The sequence below is a fragment of the Aethalodelphis obliquidens genome, unplaced genomic scaffold (assembly GCF_003676395.1).
Source record: "Aethalodelphis obliquidens isolate GAN/ISIS:26980383/991018 unplaced genomic scaffold, ASM367639v1 scaffold1, whole genome shotgun sequence".
Classification (NCBI taxonomy): domain Eukaryota; kingdom Metazoa; phylum Chordata; class Mammalia; order Artiodactyla; family Delphinidae; genus Aethalodelphis; species Aethalodelphis obliquidens.
Window position 1 is genome coordinate 47909864 of NW_020837945.1, and position 17449 is coordinate 47927312.

At 40.0% G+C, this 17449-nt stretch overlaps 1 protein-coding gene across 6 annotated transcripts in view; it reads left to right on the forward strand.

The window, feature by feature from the left end:
* Window positions 1-16930, forward strand: part of TMEM45A (transmembrane protein 45A) — a 111546-nt gene extending 94616 nt beyond the window's left edge. For 5 of the 6 annotated variants that reach the window (XM_027103441.1, XM_027103449.1, XM_027103432.1 and 2 more), the window contains exon 6: window positions 16501-16930. In XM_027103441.1, coding sequence (XP_026959242.1) covers window positions 16501-16594 — 94 coding nt within the window. In that variant the 3' untranslated portion in view covers window positions 16595-16930. Of the gene's footprint in view, window positions 1-15944 lie in introns of all 6 variants that reach the window. The other variant, XM_027103473.1, reaches the window with a different exon arrangement.
* Window positions 16931-17449: the final 519 nt, after the last annotated feature.

Sequence of the window (17449 nt, forward strand, 5' to 3'; positions counted from 1 at the left end):
ATGATATCTCATTGTAGTTTTGATTTGCATTTCTCTAATGATTAATGGTGTTGAGCATTCTTTCACGTGTTTGTTGGCAGTCTGTATATCTTCTTTGGAGAAACGTCTATTTAGGTCTTCTGCCCATTTTTGGATTGGGTTGTTTGTTTTTTTGTTATTGAGCTGCATGAGCTGCTTGTACATTTTGGAGATTAATCCTTGGTCAGTTGCTTCATTTACAAATACTTTCCCCCATTCTGAGGGCTGTCTTTTGGTCTTTTTTATGGCTTCCTTTGCTGTGCAAAAGCTTTGAAGTTTCATTAGGTCCCATTTGTTTATTTTTGTTTTTATTTCCATTTCTCTAGGAGGTGGGTCAAAAAGGATCTTGCTGTGATTTATGTCATAGAGTGTTCTGCCTATGTTTTCCTCTAAGGGTTTGATAGTTTCTGACCTTACATTTAGATCTTTAATCCATTTTGAGCTTATTTTTGTGTATGGTGTTAGGGAGTGTTCTACTCTCATAGTTTTACATGTACCTGTCCATTTTTCCCAGGATCACTTATTGAAGAAGCTGTCTTTTCTCCACTGTATATTCTTGCCTCCTTTATCAAAGATAAGGTGACCATATGTGCGTGGGTTTATCTCTGGGCTTTCTATCCTGTTCCATTGATCTATCTTTCTGTTTTTGTGCCAGTACCGTACTGTCTTGATTACTGTAGCTTTGTAGTATAGTATGAAGTCAGGGAGCCTGATTCCTCCGGCTCCGTTGTTCGTTCTCAAGATTGCTTTGTCTATTTAAGGTCTTTTGTGTTTCCGTACAAATTGTGAATTTTTTTGTTCTGGTTCTGTGCAAAATGCCAGTGGTAGTTTGATAGGGATTGCATTGAATCTGTAGATTGCTTTGGGTAATAGAGTCATTTCACAATGTTGATTCTTCCAATCCAAGAACATGGTATATCTCTCCATCTATTTGTATCATCTTTAATTTCTTTCATCAGTGTCTTATAATTTTCTGCATACAGGTCTTTTGTCTCCTTAGGTAGGTTTATTCCTAGATATTTTATTCTTTTTGTTGCAATGGTAAATGGGAGTGTTTTCTTGATTTCATTTTCAGATTTTTCATCATTAGTGTATAGGAATGCCAGAGATTTCTGTGCATTAATTTTGTATCCTGCTACATTACCAAATTCATTGATTAGCTCTAGTAGTTTTCTGGTAGCATCTTTGGGAAAGCCCTGCAGAAAGTAGGCATAGAGGGAACTTTCCTCAACATAATAAAGGCCATATATGACAAACCCACAGCCAACATTGTCCTCAGTGGTGAAAAACTGATAGCATTTCCACTAAGGTCAGGAACACGACAAGGTTGCCCACTCTCACCACTCTTATTCAACATAGTTTTGGAAGTTTTAGCCACAGCAATCAGAGAAGAAAAGGAAATAAAATAAATCCACATTGGAAAAGAAGAAGTAAAGCTGTCATTGTTTGCAGTTGACATGATACTATACATAGAGGATCCCAAAGATGCTATTTGCCTATTTTTAAATTGGACTTTTTTTGTTGTGGTGGTTATTGGGTTGTCTAAGTTCTTTATATATTTTGGATATTAACCTTTTATCAGGTATGATTTAGGAATATCTTCTCCCGTCAGAAAGTTTCCTTTTTATTTTGTTGATGTTTTCCTTCACTGTGCAGAAGCTTTCTAGTTGGTGTAATCCTATTTGTTTAGGTTTGTTTCTACTGCCTTTGGAGTCAGATCCCCAAAATTTCACCAAGAGTGATGTCAAGGAGCTTACCACCCATGTTTTCTTCTCAGATTTTTATTTTTATTCCTATTTTATTTTATTTTTAATCTTACAGTCAAGACTTTAATCCATTTTGAGTTAATTTTTGTGTATGGTGTATGATAGTGGTCCAGTTTCATTCTTTTGTGTGTGGATGTCCAGTTTTCCCAGCACCATTTTTGAAGAGACTGGCCTTTCCCCATTTTGTGTTCTTGCTTCCTTTATCACAAATTAATGGACCATATATGTGTTATTTTTAGGCTCTTTACTCTGTGCCATTGATCTGTGGGTCTGTTTTTATGCCAATATCATACTGTTTTGATTTTACAGCTCTGTAGTATAGTCTGAAATCAGAGTGTATGATGCTTTCAGCTTTGTTCTTCTTTTTCAAGAGTGCTTTGGCTATTCAGGATCTTTTGTGATTCCATACAAATTTTAGGATTGTTTGGTCTATTTCTGTGAGAAATGCCTTTGGAATTTGGTAGGGATTGCATTGAATCTGCAGATTGTTTTGGGTAATATGGACATTTTAACAGTATTAATTCTTCCAATTCATAAGCATGGAATATCTTTCCATTTATTTTTGTCTTCTTCAGTTACTTTCATCAGTGTCTTACAGTTTTCAGTGTATAGGTCTTTCATCTCCTTGGTTAAATTTGTTCACAGATATTTTATTCTTTTTGATGCAATTGTTAATGGGATTTTTTTTCTTTCTCTTTCTGATAGTTCATTGTTAGTGTATAAAAGTGCAACATGTTTGCATATTGATTTTGTACCCTGCAACTTTACTAAATTTATTTATTAGTTCTAACAGTTTTTTGTTGGTGTCTTTAGGGTTTTCTATACATAGTATCATGTCATCTGCAAATAGTGACGGTTTTACTTCTTCCTTTTCAATTTGGATGCCTCTTTTTTTTTTTCTTGCCTAAATGCTCTGGCTAGGACTTATAATATTATTTTGACTAAAAGTGGTGAGAGTGAACATCATTGTTTTGGTCCTGATTTTAAGGAAAAAACTTTCATGATTTCATCACTGAGTATGATGTTACCTGTAAGCATGTAATATATGGCCTTTATTATGTTAAGGTACATTCTTTTTATATCCACTTGTTGAGAGTTTTTATCACAAATGATGATGAATTTTGTCAAATGCTTTTTATGCATCTACTGAGATAATCATATGATTTTTTTAAACATCTTTATTAGGGTATAATTGCTTTACAATGGTGTGTTAGTTTCTGCTTTATAACAAAGTGAATCAGTCATACATAAACATATGTTCCCATATGTCTTCCCTCTTGCGTCTCCCTCCCTCCCACCCTCCCTATCCCACCCCTCCAGGCTGTCACAAAGCACCGAGCCAATATCCCTGTGCCATGCGGCTGCTTCCCACTAGCTATCTACCTTACTACGTTTGTTACTGTGTATATGTCCATGACTCTCTCTCGCTCTGTCACAGCTCACCCTTTCCCCTCCCCATAACCTCAAGTTCATTCTCTAGGAGGTCTGCGTCTTTATTCCTGCCTTACCCCTAGGTTCTTCATGACATTTTTTTTCTTAAATTCCATATATATGTGTTAGCATATGGTATTTGTCTTTTTCTTTCTGACTTACTTCACTCTGTATGACAGATGCTAGGTCTATCCACCTCATTACAAATAGCTCAATTTCGTTTCTTTTTATGGCTGAGTAATATTCCATTGTATATATGTGCCACATCTTCTTTATCCATTCATCCGATGATGGGCACTTAGGTTGTTTCCATCTCCGGGCTATTGTAAATAGAGCTGCAATGAACATTTTGGTACATGACTCTTTTTGAATTTTGGTTTTCTCAGGGTATATGCCTAGTAGTGGGATTGCTGGGTCATATGGTAGTTCTATTTGTAGTTTTTTAAGGAACCTCCATACTGTTCTCCATAGTGGCTGAACCAATTCACATTCCCACCAGCAGTGCAAGAGTGTTCCCTTTTCTCCACACCCTATCCAGCATTTATTGTTTCTAGATTTTTTGATGATGGCCATTCTGACTGGTGTGAGATGATATCTCATTGTAGTTTTGATTTGCATTTCTCTAATGATTAATGATGTTGAGCATTCTTTCATGTGTTTGTTGGCAGTCTGTAGATCTTCTTTGGAGAAATGTCTATTTAGGTCTTCTGCCCATTTTTGGATTGGGTTGTTTGTTTTTTTGTTATTGAGCTGCATGAGCTGCTTGTAAATTTTTTAGATTAATCCTTTGTCAGTTGCTTCATTTGCAAATATTTTCTCCCATTCTGAGGGTTGTCTTTTCGTCTTGTTCATGGTTTCCTTTGCTGTGCAAAAGCTTTGAAGTTTCATTAGGTCCCATTTGTTTATTTTTGTTTTTATTTCCATTTCTCTAGGAGGTGGGTCAAAAAGGATCTTGCTGTGATTTATGTCATAGAGTGTTCTGCCTATGTTTTCCTCTAAGAGTTTGATAGTTTCTGGTCTTACATTTAGGTCTTTAATCCATTTTGAGCTTATTTTTGTGTATGGTGTTAGGGAGTGATCTAATCTCATAGTTTTACATGTACCTGTCCAGTTTTCCCAGCACCACTTATTGAAGAGGCTGTCCTTTCTCCACTGTACATTCCTGCCACCTTTATCAAAGATAAGGTGTCCATATGTGCATGGGTTTATCTCTGGGCTTTCTATCCTGTTCCATTGATCTATCTTTCTGTTTTTGTGCCAGTACCATACTGTCTTGATTACTGTAGCTTTGTAGTATAGTCTGAAGTCAGGGAGCCTGATTCCTCCAGTTCCTTTTTTCGTTCTCAAGATTGCTTTGGCTATTCGGGGTCTTTTGTGTTTCCATACAAATTGCAAAATTTTTTGTTCTAGTTCTGTGAAAAATGCCCGTGGTAGTTTGATAGGGATTGCATTGAATCTATAGATTGCTTTGCGTAGTAGAGTCATTTTCACAATGTTGATTCTTCCAATCCAAGAACATGGTATATCTCTCCATCTATTTGTATCATCTTTAATTTCTTTCATCAGTGTCTTATAATTTTCTGCATACAGGTCTTTTTTCTCCTTAGGTAGGTTTATTCCTAGATATTTTATTCTTTTTGTTGCTATGGTAAATGGGAGTGTTTTCTTGATTTCACTTTCAGATTTTCATCATTAGTATATAGGAATGCCAGAGATTTCTGTGCATTAATTTTATATCCTGCCACTTTACCAAATTCATTGATTAGCTCAGTAGTTTTCTGGTAGCATCTTTAGGATTCTCTATGTATAGTGTCATGTCATCTGCAAACAGTGACAGCTTTACTTCTTCTTTTCCGATTTGGATTCCTTTTATTTCCTTTTCTTCTCTGATTGCTGTGGCTAAAACTTCCAAAACTATGTTGAATAAGAGTGGTGAGAGTGGGCAACCTTGTCTTATTCCTGATCTTAGTGGAAATGCTTTCAGTTTTTCACCACTGAGGATGATGTTTGCTGTGGGCTTCTCATATATGGCCTTTATTATGTTGAGGAAAGTTCCCTCTATGCCTACTTTCTGCAGGGTTTTTATCATAAATGGGTGTTGAATTTTGTCAAAAGCTTTCTCTGCATCTATTGAGATGATCATATGGTTTTTCTCTTTCAATTTGTCAATATGGTTTATCACATTGATAGATTTGCGTATATTGAAGTATCCTTGCATTCCTGGGATAAACCCCACTTGATCATGGTGTATGATGTTTTAATGTGCTGTTGGATTCTGTTTGCTAGTATTTTGTTGAGGATTTTTGCATGTATGTTCATCAGTGATATTGGCCTGTAGTTTTCTTTCTTTGTGACATCCTTGTATGGTTTTGGTATCAAGGTGATGGTGGCCTCGTAGAAGGAGTTTGGGAGTTTTCCTCCCTCTGCTATATTTTGGAAGAGTTTGAGAAGGATAGGTGTTAGCTCTTCTCTAAATGTTTGATAGAATTCGCCTGTGAAGCCATCTGGTCCTGGGCTTTTGTTTGTTGGAAGACTTTTAATCACAGTTTCAATTTCAGTGCTTGTGATTGGTCTGTTCATATTTCCTATTTCTTCCTGATTCAGTCTTGGCGGGTTGTGCATTTCTAAGAATGTGTCCATTTCTTCCAGATTGTCCATTTTATTGGCATAGAGTTGCTTGTAGTAATCTCTCGTGATCTCTTTTATTTCTGCAGTGTCAGTTGTTACCTCTCCTTTTTCATTTCTAATTCTATTGATTTGAGTCTTCTCCCTTTTTTTCTTGATGAGTCTGGCTAGTGGTTTATCTATTTTGTTTATCTTCTCAAAGAACCAGCTTTTAGTTTTATTGATCTTTGCTACTGTTTCCTTCATTTCTTTTTCATTTATTTCTGATCTGATTTTTATGATTTCTTTCCTTCTGCTAACTTTGCGGTTTTTTTGTTCTTCTTTCTCTAATTGCTTGAGGTGCAAGGTTAGGTTGTTTATTCGAAATATTTCCTGCTTCTTAAGGTGGGCTTGTATTGCTATAAACTTCCCCCTTAGAACTGCTTTTGCTGCATCCCACAGGTTTTGGGTCGTTGTGTCTCCATTGTCATTTGTTTCTAGGTATTTTTTTATATCCTCTTTGATTTCTTCAGTGATCACTTCATTATTAAGTAGTGTATTGTTTAGCCTCCATGTGTTTGTATTTTTTACAGATCTTTTCCTGTAATTGATATCTAGCCTCATGGCGTTGTGGTCAGAAAAGATACTTGATACAATTTCAATTTTCTTAAATTTACCAAGTCTTGATTTGTGACCCAAGATATGATCTATCCTGGAGAATGTTCCATGAGCACTTGAGAAAAATGTGTATTCTGTTGTTTTTGGATGGAGTGTCCTATAAATATCAATTAAGTCCATCTTGTTTAATGTATCATTCAAAGCTTGTGTTTCCTTATTTATTTTCATTTTGGATGATCTGTCCATGGGTGAAAGTGGGGTGTTTAAGTCCCCTACTATGAATGTGTTACTGTCGATTTCCCCTTTTATGGCTGTTAGTATTTGCCTTATGTATTGAAGTGCTCCTATGTTGGGTGCATAAATATTTACAATTGTTATATCTTCTTCTTGGATCGATCCCTTGATCATTATGTAGTGTCCTTCTTTGTCTCTTTTAATAGTCCTTATTTTAAAGTCTATTTTGTCTGATATGAGAATTGCTACTCCAGCTTTCTTTTGGTTTCCATTTGCATGGAATATCTTTTTCCATCCCCTTACTTTCAGTCTGTATGTGTCTCTAGGTCTGAAGTGGGTCTCTTGTAGGCAGCATATATAAGGGTCTTGTTTTTGTATCCATTCAGCCAATCTGTGTCTTTTGGTGGGAGCATTTAGTCCATTTACATTTAAGGTAATTATCGATATGTATGTTCCTATTCCCATTTTCTAAATTGTTTTGGGTTCGTTATTGTAGGTCTTTTCCTTCTCTTGTGTTTCTTGTCTAGAGAAGTTCCTTTAGCATTTGTTGTAAAGCTGGTTTGGTGGTGCTGAACTCTCAGCTTTTGCTTGTCTGTGAAGGTTTTAATTTCTCCATCAAATCTGAATGAGATCCTTGCTGGGTAGAGTTGTCTTGGCTGCAGGTTTTTCTCCTTCATCACTTTCAGTATGTCCTGCCACTCCCGTCTGGCTTGTAGGGTTTCTGCTGAGAGATCAGCTGTTAACCTTATGGGGATTCCCTTATGTGTTATTTGTTGTTTTTCCCTTGCTGCTTTTAATATGCTTTCTTTGTATTTAATTTTTGACTGTTTGATTAATGTGTCTTGGCGTATTTCTCCTTGGATTTATCCTGTATGGTACTCTCTGTGCTTCCTGGACTTGATTAACTATTTCCTTTCCCATATCAGGGAAGTTTTCAACTATAATCTCTTCAAATATTTTCTCAGTCCCTTTCTTTTTCTCTTCTTCTTCTGGAACCCCTATAATTCGAATGTTGGTGCGTTTAATGTTGTCCCAGAGGTCTCTGAGACTGTCCTCAGTTCTTTTCATTCTTTTTTCTTTATTCTGCTCTGCAGTAGTGATTTCCACTACTCTATCTTCCAGGTCACTTATCCGTTCTTCTGCCTCAGTTATTCTGCTATTGATCCCATCTAGAGTACTTTTAATTTCATTTATTGTGTTGTTCATCGTTGCTTGTTTCATCTTTATTTCTTCCAGGTCCTTGTTAACTGTTTCTTGCATTTTGTCCATTCTATTTCCAAGATTTCGGATCATCCTTACTATCATTATTCTGAATTCTTTTTCAGGTAGACTGCTTATTTCCTCTTCATTTGTTAGGTCTGCTGCATTTTTATCTTGCTCCTTTATCTGCTGTGTGTTTTTCTGTCTTCTCATTTTGCTTATCTTACTGTGTTTGGGGTCTCCTTTTTGCAGACTGCAGGTTCGTAGTTCCCGCTGTTTTTGATGTCTGTCTCCAGTGGCTAAGGTTGGTTCAGTGGGTTGTGTAGGCTTCCTGGTGGAGGGGACTAGTGCCTGTGTTGAGGTGGATGAGGCTGGATCTTGTCTCTCTAGTGGGCAGGTTCACGTCTGGTGGTGTGTTTTGGGGTGTCTGTGGCCTTATTATGATTTTAGGCAGCCTCTCTGCTAATGGGTGGGGTTGTGTTCCTGTTTTGCTATTTGTTTGTCATAGGTTGTCCAGCACTGTGGCTTGCTGGTCGTTGAGTGAAGCTGGGTGCTGGTGTTAAGATGGAGGTCTCTGGGAGATTTTCACCATTTGATATTATGTGGAGCTGGGAGGTCTCTTGTTGACCAGTGTCCTGAAGTTGGCTCTCCTACCTCAGAGGCATAGCCCTGACTCCTGGCTGGAGCACCAAGAGCCTTTCATCCACACGGCTCAGAATAAAAGGGAGAAAAAGTAGAGGGAATTAGTAGAAGTATGAGGAAAGAAAGAAGGAAAGAAGGGAAGGAGGGAAGGAAGGAAGAAAGAAAGAAAGAAGCAAAGAAGGAAAGAAGGCAAGAAGGAAAGAAAGGAGGGAGGGAGGGAGGAAGGAAGGAGGGAAAGAAGGAAAAAAGACAGAAAGAAAGAAGATACAGTAAAAATAAAATAAAGTATAATAAAGTTATTGAATTAAAAAATTCTTATTTAGAAAAAAAAAAGGGACAGATAGAACCTTAGGACAAATGTTGGAAGCAAAGCTATACAGACAAAATCTTACACAGAAGCATGCACATACACCCTCACTAAAAGAGGTAAAGGGGGAAAAATCATAAATCTTGCTGTCAGAGACCACCTCCTCAATTTGGGATGATTCGTTGTCTAAAGGAGGGAAGGAAGGAAGGAAAGAAAGAAAGAAAGAAAGAACGAAGGTAAAGTATAATAAGGTTATTAAAATTAAAATTGATTATTAAGAAAAAAAATTTAAAAAAAAACCATGGACGGATAGAACCCTAGGACAAATGGTGGAAGCAAGACTATACAGACAAGATCTCACACAGAAGCATACACATACACACTCACAAAAAGAGGAATAGGGAAAAAAATCATAGATCTTGCTCCTAAAGTCCACTTCCTTAATTTGGGATGATGGTTGTCTATTCATGTATTCCACAGATGCAGGGTATATCAAGTTGATTGTGGAGCTTTAATCCGCTGCTTCTGAGGCTGCTGGGAGAGATTTCCCTTTCTCTTCTTTGTTCTCACAGCTCACAGGGGCTCAGCTTTGGATTTGGCCCTGCCTCTGCGTGTAGGTCGCTGGAGGGCGTCTGTTTTTTGCTCAGACAGGACGGGGTTAAAGGAGCCGCTGATTTGGGGGCTCTGGCGCACTCAGGCCGGCGGGGAGGGAGGGGCACGGAGTGCGGGGTGGGCCTGCGGCGGCAAAGTCCGGCGTGACTTTGCACCAGCCTGAGGCCCGCCGTGCGTTCTAACGGGGAAGTCGTTCCTGGATCCCGGGAACCTGGCAGTGGCGGGCTGCACAGGCTCCGCGGAAGAGGGGTGTGGAGAGTGACCTGTGCTCGCACACAGGCCCCTTGGTGGCGGCAGCAGCAGCCTTAGCGTCTCCTGCCCGTCTCTGGGGTCCGCGCTTTTAGCCGCGGCTCGCGCCCATCTCTGGAGCTCCTTTAAGCAGCGTTCTTAAACTCCTCTCCTCACGCACCAGGAAACAAAGAGGGAAGAAAAAGTCTCTTGCCTCTTCGGCAGGTGCAGACTTTTCCCCGGACTCCCTCCTGGCTAGCTGTGGTGCACTAACCCCTTCAGGCTATGTTCAAGCCGCCAACCCCAGTCCTCTCCCTGCGCTCCATCCGAAACCGAAACCGAGCCTCAGAGCCTCAGCTCGCAGCCCCGCCCGCCCCGGCGGGTGAGCAGACAAGCCTCTCGGGCTGGTGAGTGCCGGTCGGCACCGATCCTCTGTGCGGGAATCTCCCCGCTTTGCCCTCCGCACCCGTTGCTGTGCGCTCCTCCGCGGTGCCAGAGCTCCCCCCTCCGCCTCTCGCAGTCTCCGCCCGCGAAGGGGCTTCCTAGTGTGTGGAAACTTTTCCTCCTTCACAGCTCCCTCCCACTGGTGCAGGTGCCGTCCCTATTCTTTTGTCTCTGTTTTTTCTTTTTTTCTTTTGCCCTACCCAGGTACGTGGGGAGTTTCTTGCCTTTTGGGAGGTCTGAGGTCTTCTGCCAGCCTTCAGTAGGTGTTCTGTAGGAGTTGTTCCACGTGTAGATGTATTTCTGGTGTATCTGTGGGGAGGAAGGTGATCTCTGCGTCTTACTCTTCCACCATCTTCAAGGTCCCCCCAATCATATGATTTTAATCCTTCTTTTTGTTAATGTGACATATCACATTGATTGATTTGTGGTTGTTGAACCATCCTTGCATCCCTGGAATAAATCCCACTTGATCAGCGTGTATGATCCTTTTAATGTATTCTTGAGTTCAGTTTGCTAATATTTTGTTGAAGATTTTTGTACCTATGTTCATCAGTGATATTGGTCTGTAATTTTCTTTTTTGTGTGTGATGTCTTTGTGTGATTTTGGTATCAGGGTAATGTTGGCCTTGTGAAGTGAGTTTGGGAGCATTCCCTCCTCTTCAGTTTTTTGGAAGAGTTTGAGAAGGATAGGTATTAAATCTTTTTTGATTATTTGGTACAATTTACCAGTGAAGCCATCTGGTCCTGGACTTTTCTTTGTTGGGAGTTTTTTGATTACTGTTTTAATCTCCTCACTAGTAATTAGTCTATTCAGATTTTCTATTTCTTGATGATTCAGTCTTAGAAGATTGTATGTTTCTAGGAATTTATCTATTACTTCCAGGTTATTCAATTTGTTGGTGTATAATAGTTCATACTAGTCTCTTTTGGTATAATTGTAATTTCTCCTCTTTTATTTCTGATTTTATTTATTTGAGCCTTCTCTCTGTTTCTCTTAGTGAGTCTAGCTAAAGTTTTGTCTATTTTGTTTATCTTTTCAAAGAACCATCTCCTTGTTTCATCAATCTTTTCTGTTTGTCTTTTAGTCTCTATTTCATTTATTTCTGCTCTGTTCTTTATTATTTCCTTCCTTTTAGTAACTTTGGGCTTTGTTTACTCTTCTTTTTTTAGTTCCTTTAGGTGTAAAATTTAGGTTGTTTGAGATTTTTCTTATGTCTTGAGGTAGGCCTGTATTGCTATAAACTTCCATCTTAGAACTGCTTTTGTTGCATTGCATAGATTTTGGTATGTTGTATTTCCATTTTCACTTGTCTCCAGGTATTTTTATTTATTTATTATTTATTTATTTATTTATTTTTGCGGTACGCGGGCCTCTCACTGTTGCAGCCTCTCCCGTTGCGGAGCACAGGCTCCGGACGCACAGGCTCAGCGGCCACGGCTCATGGGCCCAGCCGCTCCGCGGCACGTGAGACCCTTCTGGACCAGGGCTTGAACCCATGTCCCCTGCATCGGTAGGCAGACTCTCAACCACTGCGCCACCAGGGAAGCCCTCTCCAGGTATTTTTAAATTTCTCCTTTAATTTCTAACACTGGTGCTAGCAGGTTAGAAAGCGACTGCAAAAATGGTGACTGCTAGTGCTGGTGCTAACAAAATAGATGGGGCAGAAAGCAAAAATGGTACCTGCCAGTGCTTCCATTCCTGGAGAGAGTCCTAACAGATTTCTCCCTTGCTGGCAGATGCTTTAAAATTAACAAATGTATCACATTCACATATGGTCCAGGCACTTTTCAAACTGTGGCTTTTGTGCTGGATTGCCAGGTGGGTGAGTCTGCATGCAGGTCCTTTAAGAGTGGAATCTCCATTCCTTACAGCCCTTTGGTTTTTCTGGACGTCAGCCCTGTTGGTTTTCAAAGCCAGATGTTTTGGGGGCTCATCTCACCAGTGCGAGTCCCAAGTGTTGGGGTGACTGATGTAGGGCACAAATTCTTGCTCCTCAGGGAAAAGCTCTGTATCTTTGAGATCCCTTCCGATTGTGGGTCTCCACACCAGGGGTGGGGTTTTCGGTGAGACTGTGTCTCTGCCTCTTTTACCCATCTCAGTGTGGACCTCTTGTCCTTTGCTGTGGAGGAGCTGTTTGGCTAGTTTTCAGGTATTTTTTTTTTATAGGGAGTTGTTCCTTAAATAGCTGTAGATTTGCTGTGTCCATGGGAGGAGGTGAATTCAGGACCTTCCTAGGCTGCTCTCTAGAACCACCTCCCCCACCCACCCTTGTTCTTTTTATTATTCTTCTCGTTCTTGTTCTCCTCCTTCTTCTGTATCAAAAAATGTATAATGTGTAGACCCTATGGGGAGAGAGAGACAATTTAAATACAGTACAATAAATGGAAACAGTGTAAGAACAAAGCACTATTGGAGCCCAGAGGAGGCCTCCTCACAATTGAGAATTAAGCTGCAGCTTGAAGGATGAGTAGGAGTAGAAAGGAGTGAACATGGTTCCTTATTATTTCCATTAGCATGAGAGCTAATGCCAAACCAGAGTTGGCCTGGCTGATCCCAACTACTAATCATGCAGACTCCAATCCTTCAGACTTTAGCACTGATTGAAATGTTGTATATCTGCAGCCTTCATTATATAGCCATGAGCTATGTGTGGTTATTGAGCACTTGACATGGGCCTAGTGCCACACTAAGTTTAATTAATTTAAATATCCATATATGCATAGTGACTACCATATTGGATTGTACACATCTAGCAGGTGCTCTAGATCCCTAAATTACAGTAGCTGGTTCTAGGCCCAGTGGGGTCTCAGCTTCTGCCCCAGCTAGCTTTCTAGTCCTCTCTGTAGACATTTGCCCAGGTTACCTCTCCTGCTCTGTGCTTCTTTGAGCTTTACTGCTATAGGAGCTTTGGTGCTGTGTCTCTGCATAAGGAAACTATTTCCGTGTCTAGCTCCAAAATGTCTCTGGTAGGCTTTGTGTCAGCCCACTTTGATCTGTAGTTACTCCTTCTAGGGGTCTAAGTGCTATGGGTGCTGGGAAATTCTACTTTCTCATTGACTGATTTCTATTAGTCCTATTCATTTCCCTCAAAGCACGTGCACGGGCTGGTAGTTTAGGCTCGCTCAGCCATTGAGTGAAACTTGGCTTCTTCCTCCGCTGTTTTAGGCTGACTTCTGGGCCTCATCTCCTTAGGGGCTGGGCAGCTTCCAAGAATAATGCCGGCATTCAAAGAGACCCTCTACCCCATGTCAGTTCCCTTCCAGAGCCAAAAGAAGGCTATTGTCTCTTCCTGTTTCAAAAACCTTCAGACCCCTAATGAATCTCTTATCTACCTATAGTTTTCTAGAAACCAGAAACTCCATGTTTACTTTTTCAACTGCCTCTCCTTCCCCAGCACCTTTCACTTTTTGACCATGCAGTTGCCTCTACCTGGCATATCCAAATTAAATGCTCATCTCTTCTCTGAAAACTTCTGTGATTGTTCTAGCCTTTGCTTATCTCCCTTCATGAGTGTTTACAGTACTTTAGTCTCTACCACACATCTTAACAATTGTGATCTATCTTGTGATATTTACTATTAGCTCATGTTAGTCTTACCTGCTAACTTGATTGTGTCACTTGGAAGAAAAGACCTTTTTCATATTTCTCACAGCTCTTGGCATGCTGTCAAACATATAGTAGGTACTCAAGACACTTAATTTGCTGTTTTAACAGATCTGTTTCAGAAATACTCGGAAATAGGGTTCAGTTGTTTGGAAATCATGTTTTATATGCTTTTAAGTTTTGCTCTCATACTGCTTTTGAAATATAAAAACAAGACCTTGTGTTCTGATATATTTTGTTATCAACTTAAGCAGTAGCTTAAAGAATATCACGAAGATTGAATACTGACTTTCAGTGAGGTCATATGCAGGATAATTCAAGTGGATTGTAGTGGATTGTAATTCAGTCACAGGTGATGGGTTTTGAGGACATTCTATCCGCATTTATTTGACAAAGCACAAAGATCACCAAGGAACCAAAACTGGGTTATGGAACTACTGCCCCCAAAATCTCTGAAAAATGAAGCTGTACTTCCCAGCTCTCCAGAATCATGGTTTAAAGATTGCTTCATCTGGTCCCATGCCTGCAGTTCTCATCATGACAGCTCATAGGAGAGACCTATCTGTTGGGAAATCTTATTATGTGTTTTACTGTATTTCATATTTAAACACCACTGTGGTACAGAACTATTTCAAAAGCCCCTCTGAATGGACAGAGAAATATTACCCATTTTCAGGTTGGTTTTCCAAGCAAATGATTCTTGTGAGCCATTTTGAAGAACAAAATAGAAATGACCAAATTCCAGGCATATGGTAGTTTGATTTCTGGTTGTTTGATTTCCAGATTGACTCTGGAAGTATACCCAAAGTCTCAGCTCTGCTCTTGTATTAACTGAAGAGAACATATGGGAGCAAAAGCCCAGACACACCCTGACTTTAGTTCTCTGGACTTGCATCATTCCAGGAACTAGCAGTTATTTGCACTTCCTCTTTATTACTCCATCCCTCAATCTGTCCCCAGTAGCCATTTCTGCGTGTGCCAATACCAAGGGCTTCAGGGTGCAGATAGAGCCTGAATTTGCCTTAGCTTGGTGGTTTGTAACAACAGCAGATGAAACCCAGAGAGGAGGAGTGGGGAAGTGCAGGAGTCACTAGGGTCTGTGTTAACAGTTAATTTGTAATCAGTAGCCAGTTGTTTGCTTTATTTTCCACAAGAGTCATCAGGAATGAACCTAATGAATGAATTAACTAATTAATCCCTTTCAGTTAGCACATATTCAGGTTGTGCAATGTGGAGATAACTGTGTGGCTTTAAAAAATGACACATTGGGACTTCCCTGGTGGTCCAGTGGCTAAGACTCCATGCTTCCAATTCAGGGGGCCCGGGCTGGATCTCAGGTCAGGGAACTAGATCCTGCATGCTGCAACTAAAGATCCCACATGCTGCAACTAAAGATCCCGCATGCTGCAATGAAGACCCCACGTGCCGCAACTAAGACCCAGCGCAGCCAAATAAATAAATAAATATTTTTTAAAAATGACACACTGTCCCAGTCATCAACTTACTTCAAACTATTAGCCTTTCCTGAGAACAGTGCCTTGAAGAGTTGAGGACATTGGGAACAATGTCAATGGTCAACTAATTATCGAGGCAAATGATTTTGAATACTTTTTCTTGACTCTTGCCGAGTCAATAGTTGTTACTGATACTGCTCAGTTGTTGTATGTTGGAGGAATTAATGCTGAGTTGGAAGTGACTGAAGAATTACCTCTGAGGAGGTGAGTGATATGAACTCCTGGCAGATTGCTCCGCAGCCCACTGAATCATCAAATATGTCATGAGCCACTATTGTGTACCAGACATTGTTCTAGACTCTGGCAGAGTTAGGGCAGTAAATAAGATGAAGTCTCTGCTCCTAGGAAGTTCATACTCTAGTGGGATCCAGAGCACAAGTAAAAGCACTGTATATTGAGAGGGGTGGGCCAGACCTTCACTGGAAGAAGAAAGGCAGAAAACAAGTGTAAAGCTACAGATAGGCTGGTGACGTTTTTCATAAAACGGGAATGATTTTGATGATTTGGTTTATCAGTTTGTTTGCATATCCCTGTGTATTTCTGGAAGTTAACTATGTTTTATTGACATGGTCGCAGCACAATGTCTTCACAAATATCATGCACAGGAAAAGCTTTGCCTGGTTCTTATTACATCAGAGAAAGTGGAGAGCCTGCTGAGTTCCTGCCACTAAGAAGCTTCACATCTTCCAATGTCAAAACTTGTAATTCCTTCTGACCTACAGATTCTCTTAATCTATGAAAACAGTTACAAGAATGGAGGTCACTTCTTTCAACTTCTTAATTCATCATGGAGCATCACATGTGGTTGAGCACCCTGTGGCCAGCACAAAAGCACTCCTCTGAAGACATGAATAGAGGCTGCAGTACAGCCCAGACTTGACGTGGGGCTCGACATGGGGCAGGAGATGCCTTCATGCACTTCCTTCCTAGGAGAGGGCTCCTTTTTGGACCACACAGCTGAGCTTGGTTTCATCTGGGATTACTACAGCCCAGAGATTCTCTTGCTTGTTTTAGAAATGATTAAAGTTATAAATTTTGAATATGATGCAGACAATCATATTACACATTTAAGAGCTTTATGGTATCTGTTTGCTTATATGCTGCTTTAATCTACACAATATTTGCAGGTGGCTCCAAAGCCAAATGAAAGTGATTTTCCTTCTAGGGGTGCCTCTTCTGTCTGCACAGATAATTTGGAGTTTGCTGTGTTATAGATACATACAGTTTTGGGTTTTAATTTTAAACAGCATAATACGAGATGACTTTCATTCTCCTCAGGTTGGTTAAATCTCGATTTAAGAGGTTCTGCCCCTCAGAAGTTGGACTCCTGAAAAATGCTGAACGAGAACAAGAATCAGAAGAAGAGATGTGACTTTGGGCATCCAGTCTTTCTAGTTGAAATTTCTCTTTTTTTAAATTTTATTATTTTTAATCACAATTTTGCCTTTTCACCTTTTGTTTGGAGAACAACTGGTTGAGAATGATTCTTGGTGTCATGGTATTTGGGGCTTGGAATGGCTCTCCCCAGGTCATCTAAAGTGTGATGCCCACACTGAAAAATATTGTTTTATTTGCCTTATAGATATATATGCTCAGGGTTCCTGGCCTTACTACCATTTGTAACTCATTATAGATGGAATTTCACTTGTTTATCTTGTTGCTGCAATGAGAAATAAATGAATGCATGGACCTTCGTTCAAACACCTCAGATCTTTGTTTTTGTTATTCAACTGCACCCCACCTTTATGTCATGAAGAAGACGCTGTGTGACACTGAAATTCCTTTTTGTGAGAAATCTCTTTCTGTAGCACCTGCGTTCTCCCCTGGGAAAAGCAAGCCGGAAGTCATCCTATGATGTACTCTCTCAGAGAAGATAAAAGGGCTGATCCACGGTTACAGAAGGGCACATGGTTGGTAAAGCCATGAAAATTTGGGAAAGGAGAGTCATGATGTTATCCAAAGAGTAAAAAAATCATCACAGCATAGTATGGCCACCATGCCCTCTGCTCTGCTAAAATAATTGAAGGGTTAAAACAAGGAAAATCCTTTAATGGAATACCTAGGTAAAAAGTCAGAGCCCTTCTCTCATTGGTGGACTAAGTAACCTCCAATGGAGAGTCAGGAAATCTTTTCTCATTCTGGCTTTACTATTCACCAGCCTCTAGGGTTTTAACATTTACCATGTCCTTCTCTCTGACGTTAGGGAATTGAATTGGATGAATCAATT